This window comes from Schistocerca gregaria, chromosome 2 (assembly GCF_023897955.1).
Source record: "Schistocerca gregaria isolate iqSchGreg1 chromosome 2, iqSchGreg1.2, whole genome shotgun sequence".
In the NCBI taxonomy this organism is placed as follows: domain Eukaryota; kingdom Metazoa; phylum Arthropoda; class Insecta; order Orthoptera; family Acrididae; genus Schistocerca; species Schistocerca gregaria.
This window is the reverse complement of record NC_064921.1, coordinates 431,965,290-431,978,693: the sequence shown is the minus strand read 5'-3', so window position 1 is coordinate 431,978,693 and position 13,404 is coordinate 431,965,290. Positions and strand designations below refer to the sequence as shown.

At 38.1% G+C, this 13,404-nt stretch overlaps 1 protein-coding gene across 8 annotated transcripts in view; it reads left to right on the top strand.

Annotated features, from left to right (window-relative positions):
• The window catches only part of LOC126324633 (unconventional myosin-XV), a 921,967-nt gene that overhangs the window by 877,549 nt on the left and 31,014 nt on the right, over positions 1–13,404 (top strand). For all 8 annotated transcript variants that reach the window (XM_049995079.1, XM_049995082.1, XM_049995077.1 and 5 more), the window contains 2 exons: positions 10,111–10,237; positions 10,966–11,139. In XM_049995079.1, the coding sequence (XP_049851036.1) occupies positions 10,111–10,237; positions 10,966–11,139 (301 nt within the window). The remainder of the gene's footprint in view (positions 1–10,110; positions 10,238–10,965; positions 11,140–13,404) is intronic.

Here is a 13,404-nt window from a genome sequence, read left to right as displayed (position 1 = left end):
GAAATTTATGAGTTCATTAAAGATTTCTTGGAAGGGAGGGCATAGTTTGTTGTTATTGATGGAGAGGCAAAATTAGATGTAAAAGTGTTTGTTGGAACTGCAAATAACTTCCAAAAATTATGTGCACTATGAAATTGCCATTATTCTTCTTTTTCTTTTATTACTACTAATAATAGTTGTAGTATTAGTAGTAGTCCACTTGTACTCTTCTTACTTTGTCATTGGTGTATGAACCTTATTGTTGTTGTTGTGGTCTTCAGTCCTGAAACTGGTTTGATGCAGCTCTCCATGCTACTCTATCCTGTGCAAGCTTCTTCATCTCCCAGTACCTACTGCAACCTACATCCTTCTGAATCTGCTTAGTGTAGTCATCTCTTGGTCTCCCTCTACGATTTTTACCCTCCACGCTGCCCTCCAATACTAAATTGGTGATCCCTTGATGCCTCAGAACATGTCCTACCAACCGATCCCTTCTTCTTGTCAAGTTGTAACACAAACTTCTCTTCTCCCCAATCCTATTCAATACTTCCTCATTAGTTATGTGATCTACCCATCTAATCTTCAGCATTCTTCTGTAGCACCACATTTCGAAAGCTTCTATTCTCTTCTTGTCCAAACTGTTTATCATCCCTGTTTCACTTCCATACATGGCTACACTCCAAACAGATACTTTCAGAAACGACTTCCTGACACTTAAATGTTTACTTGATGTTGACAAACTCCTCTTCTTCAGAAACGTTTTCCTTCCCATTGCCTATCTACATTTTATATCTTCAGTTGTTTTGCTCCCCAAACAGCAAAACTCCTTTGCTACTTTAAGTGTCTCATTTCCTAATCTAATTCCTTCAGCATCACCCGAATTAATTCGACTACATTCCATTATCCTTGTTTTGCTTTTGTTGATGTTCATCTTATATCCTCCTTTCAAGAACTTCCGTTCAACTGCTCTTCCAAGTCCTTTGCTGTCTCTGACAGAATTACGATGTCATTAGCGAACCTCAAAGTTTTTATTTCTTCTCCATGGATTTTAATCCCTACTCCGAATTTTTCTTTTGTTTCCTTCACTGCTTGCTCAATATACAGATTGAATAACATCGGGGAGAGACTACAACCCTGTCTCACTCCCTTCCCAACCACTGCTTCCCTTTCATGTCCCTCGACTCTTATAACTGCCATCTGGTTTCTGTACAAATTGTAAATAGTCTTTTGCTCCCTGTATTTTACCCCCGCCACCTTCAGAATTTGAAAGAGAGTATTCCAGTAAAAATTGTCAAAAGCTTTCTCTAAGTCTACAAATGCTAGAAACATAGGTTTGCCCTTCTTTAATCTAGCTTCTAAGATACGTCGTAGGGTCAGTATTGCTTCACGTGTTCCAACATTTCTACAGAATCCAAACTGATCTTCCCCAAGGTCAGCTTCTACTAGTTTTTCCATTCGTCTGTAAAGAAGGGAAAGGTGGGAATGAACCTTATCACATCTGTAATAAGTAGTTTCGAATCAGAATAAGATCTGAATTTGTTTCCAGTACCAGTACTATTTGTAGAGACTGAAATACCCACAGAAAATATAATTTCATAAATATAGCAGGGGAAACAATTCAGTCAGTGGTCAAATTGTGTAGTTTACTGCAACTGGTCCAGAGAAAGTATGAAACAGTGACACATGAGATTTTGCCTAATTATTGATGAATTTATAGCACCTAGATTGTTGCAGATAACAAAGATTAGATTGTTGCAGATGACAAAGATTTGCTCCGACACACTGGTGAAAGTTTATTCATATTGTAAACTCCCAATGGAAGTAGGATGAAGTATAGTTACCACATTATTATTTTGAACAATTCTTCATAGCGAATGGTTGTTGTGTTAAGTGAATTGCATCAAAATGCAATTAACAAAGAATATTTTAGAGTTAAGGACCTCTTAGACTAAAGAAAGTCATGTACCTGTGAAGGAATAACAACCAGATGGGTAGCTTCCTGCAATACTTCATCTCAACAGCCTCCTGTAACCTCATGAGGAGTTTTTGATAGTGTGCCTCTATGATGATTTGCACTTATGAGCATCCTTTAGCAACACACTGTGGCCATCCAATAGAACAGTCACCTTGCCCAGTGGTGGTTAGGTCTTTACCGTTTTTGGTGTGATCTACATCTACATGGATACTCTGCGAATCACATTTAAGTGCCTGGCAGAGGGTTCATCAAACCACCTTCACAATTCCCTATTATTCCAATCTCGTATAGCGCGTGAAAAGAATGAACACCTATATCTTTTCGTACGAGCTCTGATTTCCCCTATTTTATCGTGGTGATCGTTTCCCCTTATGTAGGTCGGTGTCAACAAAATCGTGTCGCATTCGGAGGAGAAAGTTGGTGATTGGAATTTCGTGAGAAGATTCTGTCGTAACGAAAAACGCCCTTGTTTTAATAATTTACAACCCAAATCCTGTATCATTTCTGTGATACTCTCTCCCATATTTCACGATAATACAAAACGTGCTGCCCTTCTTTGAACTTTTTCGATGTACACCGTCAGTCCTATCTTGTAAGGATCCCATACCGCGCTAAGTATTCTAAAAGAGGACGGACAAGCGTCGTGTAGTCAGTTTCCTTAGTAGGTCTGTTACATTTTCTAAGTGACACGCCAATGAAACGCACCCTTTGGTTAGCCTTCCCCACAACATGTTCAGTTCTTTCCAAATTAAGTTGTTCGTAATTGTAATACCTAGATATTTAGTTGAATTTACGACGTTTAGATTAGACTGATTTGTCGTGTAACCGAAGTTTAATGAGTTATTTTTAGCACTCATGTGGACGACCTCACACTTTTCGTTATTTAAGGTCAACTGCCACTTTTCGCACCATTCCAATATTTCTTTTAAATCGTTTTGCAGTTTGTTTTGATCTTCTGATGACTTTATTAGTCGATAAATAACAGCATCATCTGCAAACAACCGAAGGCAGCTGCTCAGGTTGTCTTCAAAATCGTTTATATGATAAGGAACAACAAAGGGCCTATAACACTACCCCTGAAATCGCTTCTGTTTTACTCTATGACTTTCCGTCAATTAGTACGAACGGTGACCTCTCTGACACAAAATCACAAATTCAGTCACATAACTGAGACGATATTCCATCAACGCGCAATTTCACTACGATCCACTTGTGTGGTACAGTGTCAAAAGCCTTCCGGAAATCCAGGAATACGGAATCAATCTGAAAACCCTGTCAATAGCACTCAGCACTTCATGTGAATAAAGAGCAAGTTGTGTTTCACAGGATCGATGTTTTCTAAACTCATGTTGAGTGTGTGTCAATAGACCGTTTCTTTCGACGTAATTCATAATGTTCGAACACAATATATGTTCTAAAATCCTGCTGCACATCGACGTTAACGATATGGGCCTGTAATTTAGTGGATTACTCCTACTACCTTTCTTGAATATTGGTGTGGCCTGTGCAATTTTCCAGTCTTTGGGTGCGGATTTTTCATCGAGCGAACGGTTGTATATGATTAAGTATGGAGCTAATGCATCAGCATACTCCGAAAGGAACCTAATTGGTATACAGTCTGGACCAGAAGATTTGCTTTTGTTAAGTGATTTGAGTTGCCTCACTACTCCGAGGATATTTACTTCTACATTACTCATGTTGGCAGCTGTTCTCGATTCGAATTCTGGAATATTTATTCCGTATTCTTGAAGGCTGTGTTTAGTAACTCTGCTTTGGCAACACTGTCTTCGTTAGTATCTCCATTGTTATCGCGCAGAGAAGGTATTGATTGTTTTTTGCCGCTAACATACTTAACATACGACCAGAATCTCTTTGGATTGTCTGCCAGGTTTCGAGACAACGTTTCGTTGTGGGAACTCTTACAGGCATCTCGCATTGAACTCAGTGCTAAATTTCAAGCTTCTGTAAAGGATCACCAATCTTGGGGATTTTGCGTGTTTAAACTTGGCATGATTGTTTCGTTGTTTCTGCAACTGTGTTGTAACCCGTTTTGTGTACCAATGAGGATCAGCTCCGTCATTTGTTAGTTTATTTGTTATAAATATCTCAATTGCTGCCGATACTATTTCTTTGAATTTAAGCCACATCTGCTCTACACTTATATTATTAATTTGGAATGAGTGGAGATTGTCTCTCAGGAAGGCGTCAAGTGAATTTTTATCTGCTTTTTTTGAATGGTTATATTTTTCGCTTTTTTTTCGAGGATTTGGGGATTTCAATATTCAGTCTTGCTGCGACGGCCCTGTGTTCACTAATCCGTATATCGGTTTTGATGCTCGTTATTGACTCAGGATTATTTGTTGCTAAGAGGTCAAGTGTTTGTTTTTCACAACCGTTTACTATTTGCGTCGGCTCATGAACTAACTGCTCGAAATAATTTTCAGAGAATGCGTTTAGCACAATTTCGGATGATATTTTATGCGTACTACCGGAATTAAACATGTATTTTCGCCAACATGTCTAGGGTAAATTCAAGTCACCACCAACTATTATCGTATGAGTCGGGTACATGTTTGAAATCAAACTCAAGTTTTCTTTGAACCTTTCAGCAACTGTATCATTTGAACTGGGATGCCGGTAAAAGGATCCAATTATTATTTTATTCCGGTTGCCAACAATGACCTCTGCCCATACTAACTCATAGGAAGTATCTACTTCAATTTCGCGACAAGTTAAGCTACTTCTGACAGCAACAAACACGCCACCGCCAACCGTGTTTAGCCTATCGTTTCGGAACACCGTTAGGCTCCTCGCAGAAATTTCGTCTGAGCTTATATCCAGCTTTAGCCAGCTTTCAGTTATGTTAACTGCTTCCCTAACTCATTTGTCTTGGGGGTCATAGTCATACATTCAGCAGTTGTCAGTGGTCATTAGGTTTCTAAGAAAGTCATTTGGATTGGTGTGACAGGGCCACAAACTTTTATGATGGTGTTTCAGTTAAGTATGCTTGTTCAGTAGGTGTGCATCCAATCGTGTTCAAAATATTAAGTTGCTGAAAGGTGATCCATGCCAGTCTTGGAACACCAAAGCCTCAACTTCTCTTGTGATTCTTGGTTCTTTGCAGAGATACGATCTGCAGTTTCACTGATGTCATTCAGACCTGTTTGACCAGAGTAGAAGCATCTGCACCACCTGTCCACTGTTTTGTATGATGTGTATTGTTGCCAGATACTTCCTTCAACTCAGCATGGATTGCTGCTTTGTTGTTTCGCTTCAGGTGCAGGAAATCAATTACTGCACATTACTCCATCTTACCAGTAGGCTGTGCCCCTTACACCCCTTTGGATATTCTTCTGTAAACGTTAATAATGAAATATTAACTGTTGGCAATGAAAGTTTGGGAGCATGGCATGAGGTCAGAATGATTATAGTGCCAAATGGGGCTGGCCCTGCAACAGAAGGCAGTTGAAAGTATGAGAAAAAAGTATGTGTTAATCAGTGAGCAGTTACGGTGCCTTCATTACATGGCTGGAGACAACAGGGATGGTTTCAATTGGGAAGAATCATCCAGAAACTGGAAGAAGGACAAAGTGTGTCAAGTGTAATTCAAGAGATTGGTATTTCTCACAGTACTATTTCATGTACATGGGGAGAATTCCAAGCCAAAGGCACTGCTGTCTGAAGGATGGGAGGTGGTTGACCAGTCAGCTACAGCAGCAGATTATGACTACATCATGCAACAAGTATGAAGAGTCCCCACACCAACCAGTAGGTGCAACTGCAACCACATTTAACAGGACTACAAGGCATGCATTCTCATGCTCTCCAGTGGCTCAGCAACTGTGTGGGGGTGGTCTCTTTGTCTGAAAACCAGTATGTTGTGTTCCATTTTCCATTGATGGCTGGGACCATTTGCAGTGGTGACAATAGTGTAGGGACTGGACCAGTGAAGAAAGGGGGGGGGGGGGGGTGTGTCACGTGCTCTTCTCAGATGAGAGAAAATTCAGACTGCGTAGTGATTCTGTATGTACATGTACTCTCATATGGCAAGAGGTGGGAGCATGCAAAGGACCCAGGGACATTGTCAAATATGATTGTTTTGTTGGTCCTGGTGTTATGGTGCAGGGAGATATAATGTTGCATGGATGTACTGACCTCCAAATCTCTGAACACATTACACTCACCAGTCAACATTATTGTGACACTATTCTTACTCGTGCACATCTTTTCAGAGGCGCATTCAGCACTGACTTTATTTTTATGGACAACAGTGCACGAGTGATTCAAACCGCACAGGTGGAGGAGCTCTTAGAACAAAAAGATTCTTGGCAAATGGACTGTCCCACTCATTTCTTGACCTACATCCCTTCAAGCAGATGTGGGATGCACTGGGTCCCGAGCTGTATTGCAGCTTGTCCACATTCATGAGTGACCGTTCAGGAGTTGTCAAAGGCCTTGGTGGTAGAATAGAATGCCCTACCACAAAACTCCTTCACCAGCCTTGTGGCTAACATTGGAGCATGTTGCAGAACACACATTGCTATCCATGGTGATCACACATCCAGTTAAGATCGATGTGTCACCTTTCGTAATATCCAGGGGACCATCATAAATTGCAGTGTTTTTGTATAATTATTGTCTTTCAGTAAAAGAGTCATATCTCTTTGTCTCATTGCACATTGCTTGAGTTACCTTCTGTAGCAGACTGTGCAGTTCTTTTTATGTATGGTCCAATTTTCATTGAGCTGTGTTACTTGGCATTGGCACATCACACAAAAGTTACTTTCCCAGCCAGAATGATACTTCAGCTGTCGGGTATTTCTGCTCTGAATAGTGCATCCAAATACCACACAACTTTTTTTCATGTTCCCATTTTTTCTCGTAGACAATTTAACCAGATTTTCTATAATTATGTTACTTTCTTAAGTCAGAATTGGAATGACTTTCACAGTACTTAGGATTACGCTGTTAGTTTGAAATGAACCTTACAGTGTCTACGCAAACAAAGATTTTAAAGTCTTACACTAACCAGAGCTCTCTTTGCTAATGCTTAATTGATGTTCTTATTGCCACTTATATTGCAATACTGTTGGAAACACCAGTGCTGTGACAAAAAGTTAAACATAAATGAGAAGGGAAAGTATATTTCCTGAACGTGAAGTATGTAAGGTTACAGAATAAGATACTGGCATACAGCAAAGTGCAAAGCCTGTAAATTCTTAAATCAAAGGTACACTTTAAAAAAAAATAACAAAGCTGTAAACTCTCGGCACAACAAATTAGTTAATAGTCAGTTGGTTGATCTTTCTGCCACTTGTACTTGTTAGCGATGTTTCGTGTGTGAGGTGGCTCAAGAGCCCTTTTAATAGTAGCTTGCCCTGCTGCAAGGGTCTAGTGTAGAGGTCTGAGAATTCTTTGTGGCAGCTGCAAAGTTACTGTTTGTCTCCCCTATGGATCCTGGACATGCTCCATAGGATTCAACTTTGAGATCCCACTGGCCAATCTGAATGATGGATATCTTCATGAGAAACATCTACCAGAAAAGTGCTGCTCTGGTTGGCATAGTAGGCAATATTAACTACTCTTAGTAGGAACCAATCAGCCATATGTCCCTGTTGGAGGGGGGAGGGGTAAATTTTCTCAATGCTTGTTCCTATCTTACTACTATTCTGAAATGTAAAAAGTCAACCAAATTTATGTTGTCTATAACAGGAGGCAATACTATGCAAAATGTGCTCCATTAGCAACACTGATGCCTTTGGTTATTGTTACCATTTTTGCTCAGTAAGGAGGTGAGCTTGTAAACTCCTCTGCCACCCCCCCCCCCCCCTCACCCCCCCCCCCCACAGGCAAATGAATAATAAATTAATTACATAACTTTATTTTTTTGAGGAGACAATTAAAATTTTACTATTACTCATTCTTCATACCACACTTTATCAATGGGCTGTGATTTTTTGCATTGGCTCCTCTTGCAGAGTGCTACAGTACTGTAGTGCAGACATTTCTTCATGTACCGGCTGTGCAGGCACATACTTGCAGACAGACATAAAATTGTGTAACTTTATTTTTTCAAGGCAATAATTAAAACTTTATGAGTGCCCTCGTGGTGACTACAGCTATGACAACCACAAGGCCTTTGACAAAATATACTCTCAGTATACGCTCATGACCGTTCACTGAACTGTAACTGTGTGAGACAATAGACACTAATTCTAGACTGTATTTGAGCGTTCCTTCTGCCCCATTCATATCTTATATTAACTGTTGACCCCACTGCTGTGAAGCTTTCAAGAAAGGTGAATTCTTGCAACTACATAGTTCACACTGACTACAGAAAATACTGTCTTTCTCTGCTACACAACAATGCCTTGGTATTTGTGTCTTCATTCAGGTTAATCAACCACATAATTTCATTGTTAATCTTTGTGGCTATATTTTTGCAGTTATTGTGAACACTGTATATCCTGTAGACAAGAATAAACAGTACTCATCTTTTGTAGGTGAATTTTACTTTATTTATTAACTGTATATGTTTTCATAATTGCTTTAGGAGTCTTCAGTTGCGTGCAGCAGAAATTATTGTTATAATTATTAATTTAATCTGATTATCTTGTTTCAAGTTCTTTAGTTTGGACATTTAGTGCAAACTGTTTATTTTCTGCTGAAAAATACTTGTTTCTTGGTTGAAGCATTTTAAAATTAGCATCTGTTTTATGGATTATAAATTGTAGGATGTGGAAGTTCTTAATTACATGAGATAACTATCTTAGTTGGCATGACCGTCATAGGAGGTGGCTTCAAGGTTGCATGCTGAGCAGCAATGGCAGTGCGTGCAGCAAAGCATATCTTCAGTTGTGTGCAGAGTACTTGGTGGGGAGAAAGTGCTCTCCTGCTCATGATGCGTGTCTTCAGAGTTCCTGCTGTCCCCGCAGATGAATACAACTTGTTTGTGTGGGACACTGCTATTTTCTTGTCGTTTGAGATTTTGGTTAGGTGTTACCTGTGAGTGTTTTGCTGGTCCTGGATACAAGCTACATGAATGAGTCTAGAGATCATTCACAATACATTGATTATTCCAGAACATTGGGAATTGTTTGGAAGTGAATCTGTGTGTCTCACACTGTAACTCATCATGTATCATTATTCATCATCCTGTATGTACTATGAAAAACCAAGGTATATACCTACACAGTGCCATAATATATATGTTCTTAGTTAGATTAACTGTGCAGTGCTTCTGTTTTTATAGTAAAGATGGCACAGGTTGCTTGGTGGTAACTGTTAAATGAATAGTCACAGTATGAGGTAATTTAAATTATGTTGTTATAGTAATGTTCCATAAAATTACCTCTTATACTTTCCTCATCTTAATAGAGTTTAAAGACATTATTATCAGGCATTTCCTTCGAATCAGTTGTCCACAAAGGTGGATTTTTATTGCAGTTTCTTTGAAGTTTATCAAATGCCATGTGTAAGATAAGTCTCAGTGATATTTCTGACAAAATACTTTCATGTAATATTTTTAGAAATTGTGGTAGTGATGATTTCCTAAATACTCAAGGCAGTGTGTCATATTTTATCCTATTTCTGATTATTAAATCAGTTTAGAAATTGTAAATTATCATTGCGTTTTAATACTGGTTCTACCAGTAGACATGAAATGTTTGAAAAAGAGTATGGCATTGACATTGAATCTCCTCACTTTAGTTTGCCACTTATATTCTCACAAATTTAAAAAAATAATATTCTTGTAATGTTTTAAAAGTTGTGATCTGATTGGTCACAATGATTGATTATTGCTAATACCTAAAAGTTTTGTATCTGTATGTCTCTCTACTAGCCATACTGGCAGCAAATTGTGGATTCTCATGACAACATAGGACATGTTTGGATGTAAGACGTGTTTCTTATATCTCCTACTAGGATATAATCAACGTGAAAAAGTCATCTACTATTTCTGGGAATGACATATAAATAAGCATGGACATTAATACTGAAATAAGTTTCACATATTCACTTATGTATGCCAGTATCACAGTTATTCTTACATTTGTGAAAGTCATAGAGAATGCAATTCTTAAAAGCTATGCCTAGTACTTCTGCTTACTGTTGAGTAATACTTCTCTTCTTATAATTAATTCTCAAAATTTCAGGTTCGAGATGCTTAAAGCAGCTGATGGATCCATCAGTGGCTCCTTGAAAGTGATAGAGAGTCTAAAAAGTAAGAAGAACAAGAGCAAGAAAGGCAACAAGGAGAATGAATGGACATGGAAAGAACAGGTGAACAAATTATATCATTAAAAGACTCTGAGAATTATATCACAATTATTTTTCTGGGATAAATTTTGCTGTTAGTATATATTGAAATTAAAGTTTTTAATTACTGCCAGTTTAAATGTGTTTGGCTCTCAAGTCAAGTAAACCCTGATGTTTCATTAAGAACTCTGTAAAAAGACTAAGGTCCTTATTGTCTGTTTCCTGGTTCATGGTTTGAGGTGACTTCTCATTTTGTTCAATAGTATTGTGGATATGACAGCCTTTTTCTGTGTTGAATGCTTATCAGAATGAAGGAATTTTTGAAAATATCAAAAGCTGAAATTTCAGCTGTGCTTTGGCTTTTGTCTCTCTCTCATTTTTTACTGCCATTTTGAATGAGAATTTCTTGTTGTCGTTGCGCTGTCATTCCTTCAGAGGTATCGTATTTGTGTTTGGTTTTATGTGTTATATCATAGTTTGGAGTTTGCATATCTGATTTCAACATGTATACTTCATGTTGAGACCACTACAGATTGTTACATTTGATAGCTAAAAAATAAATATGTAAGTCTTAGAAGTTCTGAAATGCTAATTAATAATCAATTTAGGCACATTTTGTATGTAAACTGCGTTCATACTTGATATAGTACTGTAATTTATTTGAGTTTGTTGTCATTTTTTTGTTTGTATGTGACATTTATACACTGGTATTGCTTTCCATATGATTGTCAGTGCATCTCTTTTTTTTGTAGGTGGATCTGGTGAAATTTAGTTCATCACCAATTGAACAATCATTATTACGCCTGGATTCCGTTGAACTCAATGATTTAGCCATTGAATGTTTTGTATCAATTATGAGATACATGGGAGACCTCCCCATGCCAGCTGATGTGACAGAGGTCAAATGTGTTTATACTATACTTATGGTGAGTATTTGTTTCTTTGTGGTACATCTTTAGAACAGCAAACAATTTTTGTAGACACTCATTCCATATTGAATGCCTTTACTACTCGTAGTGTATTGCACTTAAGTGACAGCTTACATGTCTTTCTGAAACTAACATAGTTGGAAAGCCAGTTTTGTATTAGGCAAGACTTTAAAAAGAAACAGAATGTAACTTGATGAACATCACACTACTCTGCTTCAGTGCCCACACTTAAAGTGATGAAATCAGTTCTCGTGTTGTATGAGCTTTATTTTTTCCATTTGAGATCAAAGGAATTAAAATAATTAATTAAAACTGAAAGTAGCATGAAAACATTCAAAACTCTTGCGCGTTCATGGAACTCTTAATTATTGTCTGACATAATTCCATAGAAATAAAATAAAACAAAAATTAGGAGTCTTAAGTTTTATGTTTGTTCTCTGTGGTATGCATAATATGACTTGTTTTTTGTAAGGTGCCACTATAAGTGGTAGATGTTATGTGACTGCATGCACTACCAATATTTTCCAAAATGCTGTGCATAAAAATAGAATTTTTCTGTGGGCTCATACCTTGGATTCTGTTGTTAGTAGGAAGGCAGGGTCAATCCCTTGGGTTAGGGACCATTTGTATACCCAAAAAAAGGATCATCTTACTACAGTGATCCTACAGTACAGAGTCAAAATTTGAATATCACACACTTCCTCCAGCTTAGGCAAATGAGCAAATTGGTTGGCTATTTTTGCATTAAATGTGGTCTACAGGGCACCTTACGGGTCTGTCCTGGAAAAAAAGAAAAGTGTTTTCATCATTTTTTGTCATCAGCAGTGGGTATGTAAATAATTAACCACAACAAATTGCTCAGATTTTAATGATGTATTCTGTAGGCATTTATCTAGAAGTGCCATTATCGTCTTTTCAAAAATCTTTATCCATTATCAAGAAACACCCCAAAAACATGGTTTTTGGATACTTGAACCGAGCTGCAGATTCCAAGATGGCTATCCACAACAAATGACTGAAACTGTTACAATACATTTGTAAGATCCTAATCTCAAACAACCTTGACAATTTCTCTGAATCTTTATCCATTTTTGAGATACAGATGTTCAGTTTTACTCTGCTGGTATACAAAATTATGCATGTAAAATCCAGTGTGTGGCAAAAAATGTTGATATAAAAGTGACGTAGCACAGAAAATTATGCTGTAAAGTGACACCGTTATCATCAGAAGGGTTCTGGTAAGCACAAAATTTTTGTGTACATAAAACCCAGAGTGAAGTGTAAAATTAGTTTAATGTTATTTCAGTTTCACATAAGTAAACATCAAAATTTTGCCAAACCATAAAGTTATTTTCGTATGAGGGACATGACCTGCTGTGGCAGGAAGAAGAAGGGAACGAGCTGAAAAATGCTCCTATGGAAACACAAAAAAGGCTAATAGGCTCATGTTTTAAAAGATTCTGTCTGAAAAATGAGGTACTATTGCCTCATTCTATCTTCCTCAGCATCTTTAAAAATTTCCCATAAATTTTGACATGTGAACATATTACTGCTTTTTTATGCTAAGAGAGGAGGAGACAGTGGCAGTGGGAGAGAGATGGAAAAGTGATAAATACTGGAAGACAGTAGACTGTGGTTATGTTATAGACATTCAACTAAATAGACATTCAACTAAAAAACCTTTGAGACTGGTTTGTGTACCACTCGTCACCAATATAGACAGAATGAAGGAGACAATGCAGTAAGAAAGAAAGGCAGGGGCACTGTGGCAGTGGAAGATAATTGACAATGACAGTGACCGTGACAGAGTGAAGGAGACAATACCAGGACAGAGAAGGAGAATGTGGAAGTGGGTGAGAACCAGTGATGAAAAGAGACAAGAGTGTATGTCAATGACACTGAGGAAGAGAGGGATCAATGAGAAGAGACAGCAGCAGTGGGAAGGAATGAATGAGATGGTAGCAGCAATAAAGACTGAGAAGTAGACTGTGACAGTAGGGGGAGACAGTAGTAGCAGGACAGAGCAAAGGAGACTGCAGGTGTGAGACAGGAAATGGTGACAGAGAAACACTGAGATAATAACAATCAGTTGGGCTGAGTGAGTGAGTGAGAATGGGCAAGTGGGTGTGGATGGACTTAACAGCTTGTGGTAGTTGGAGGTGACTTGCACATTAAAAAGAGTGTGAATATCTTTGCATGCCAAAATTTTTGGGAACATTTTTAAAGATGCTGAAGAAGGTAGAATGAGGTAACTGGTACCCC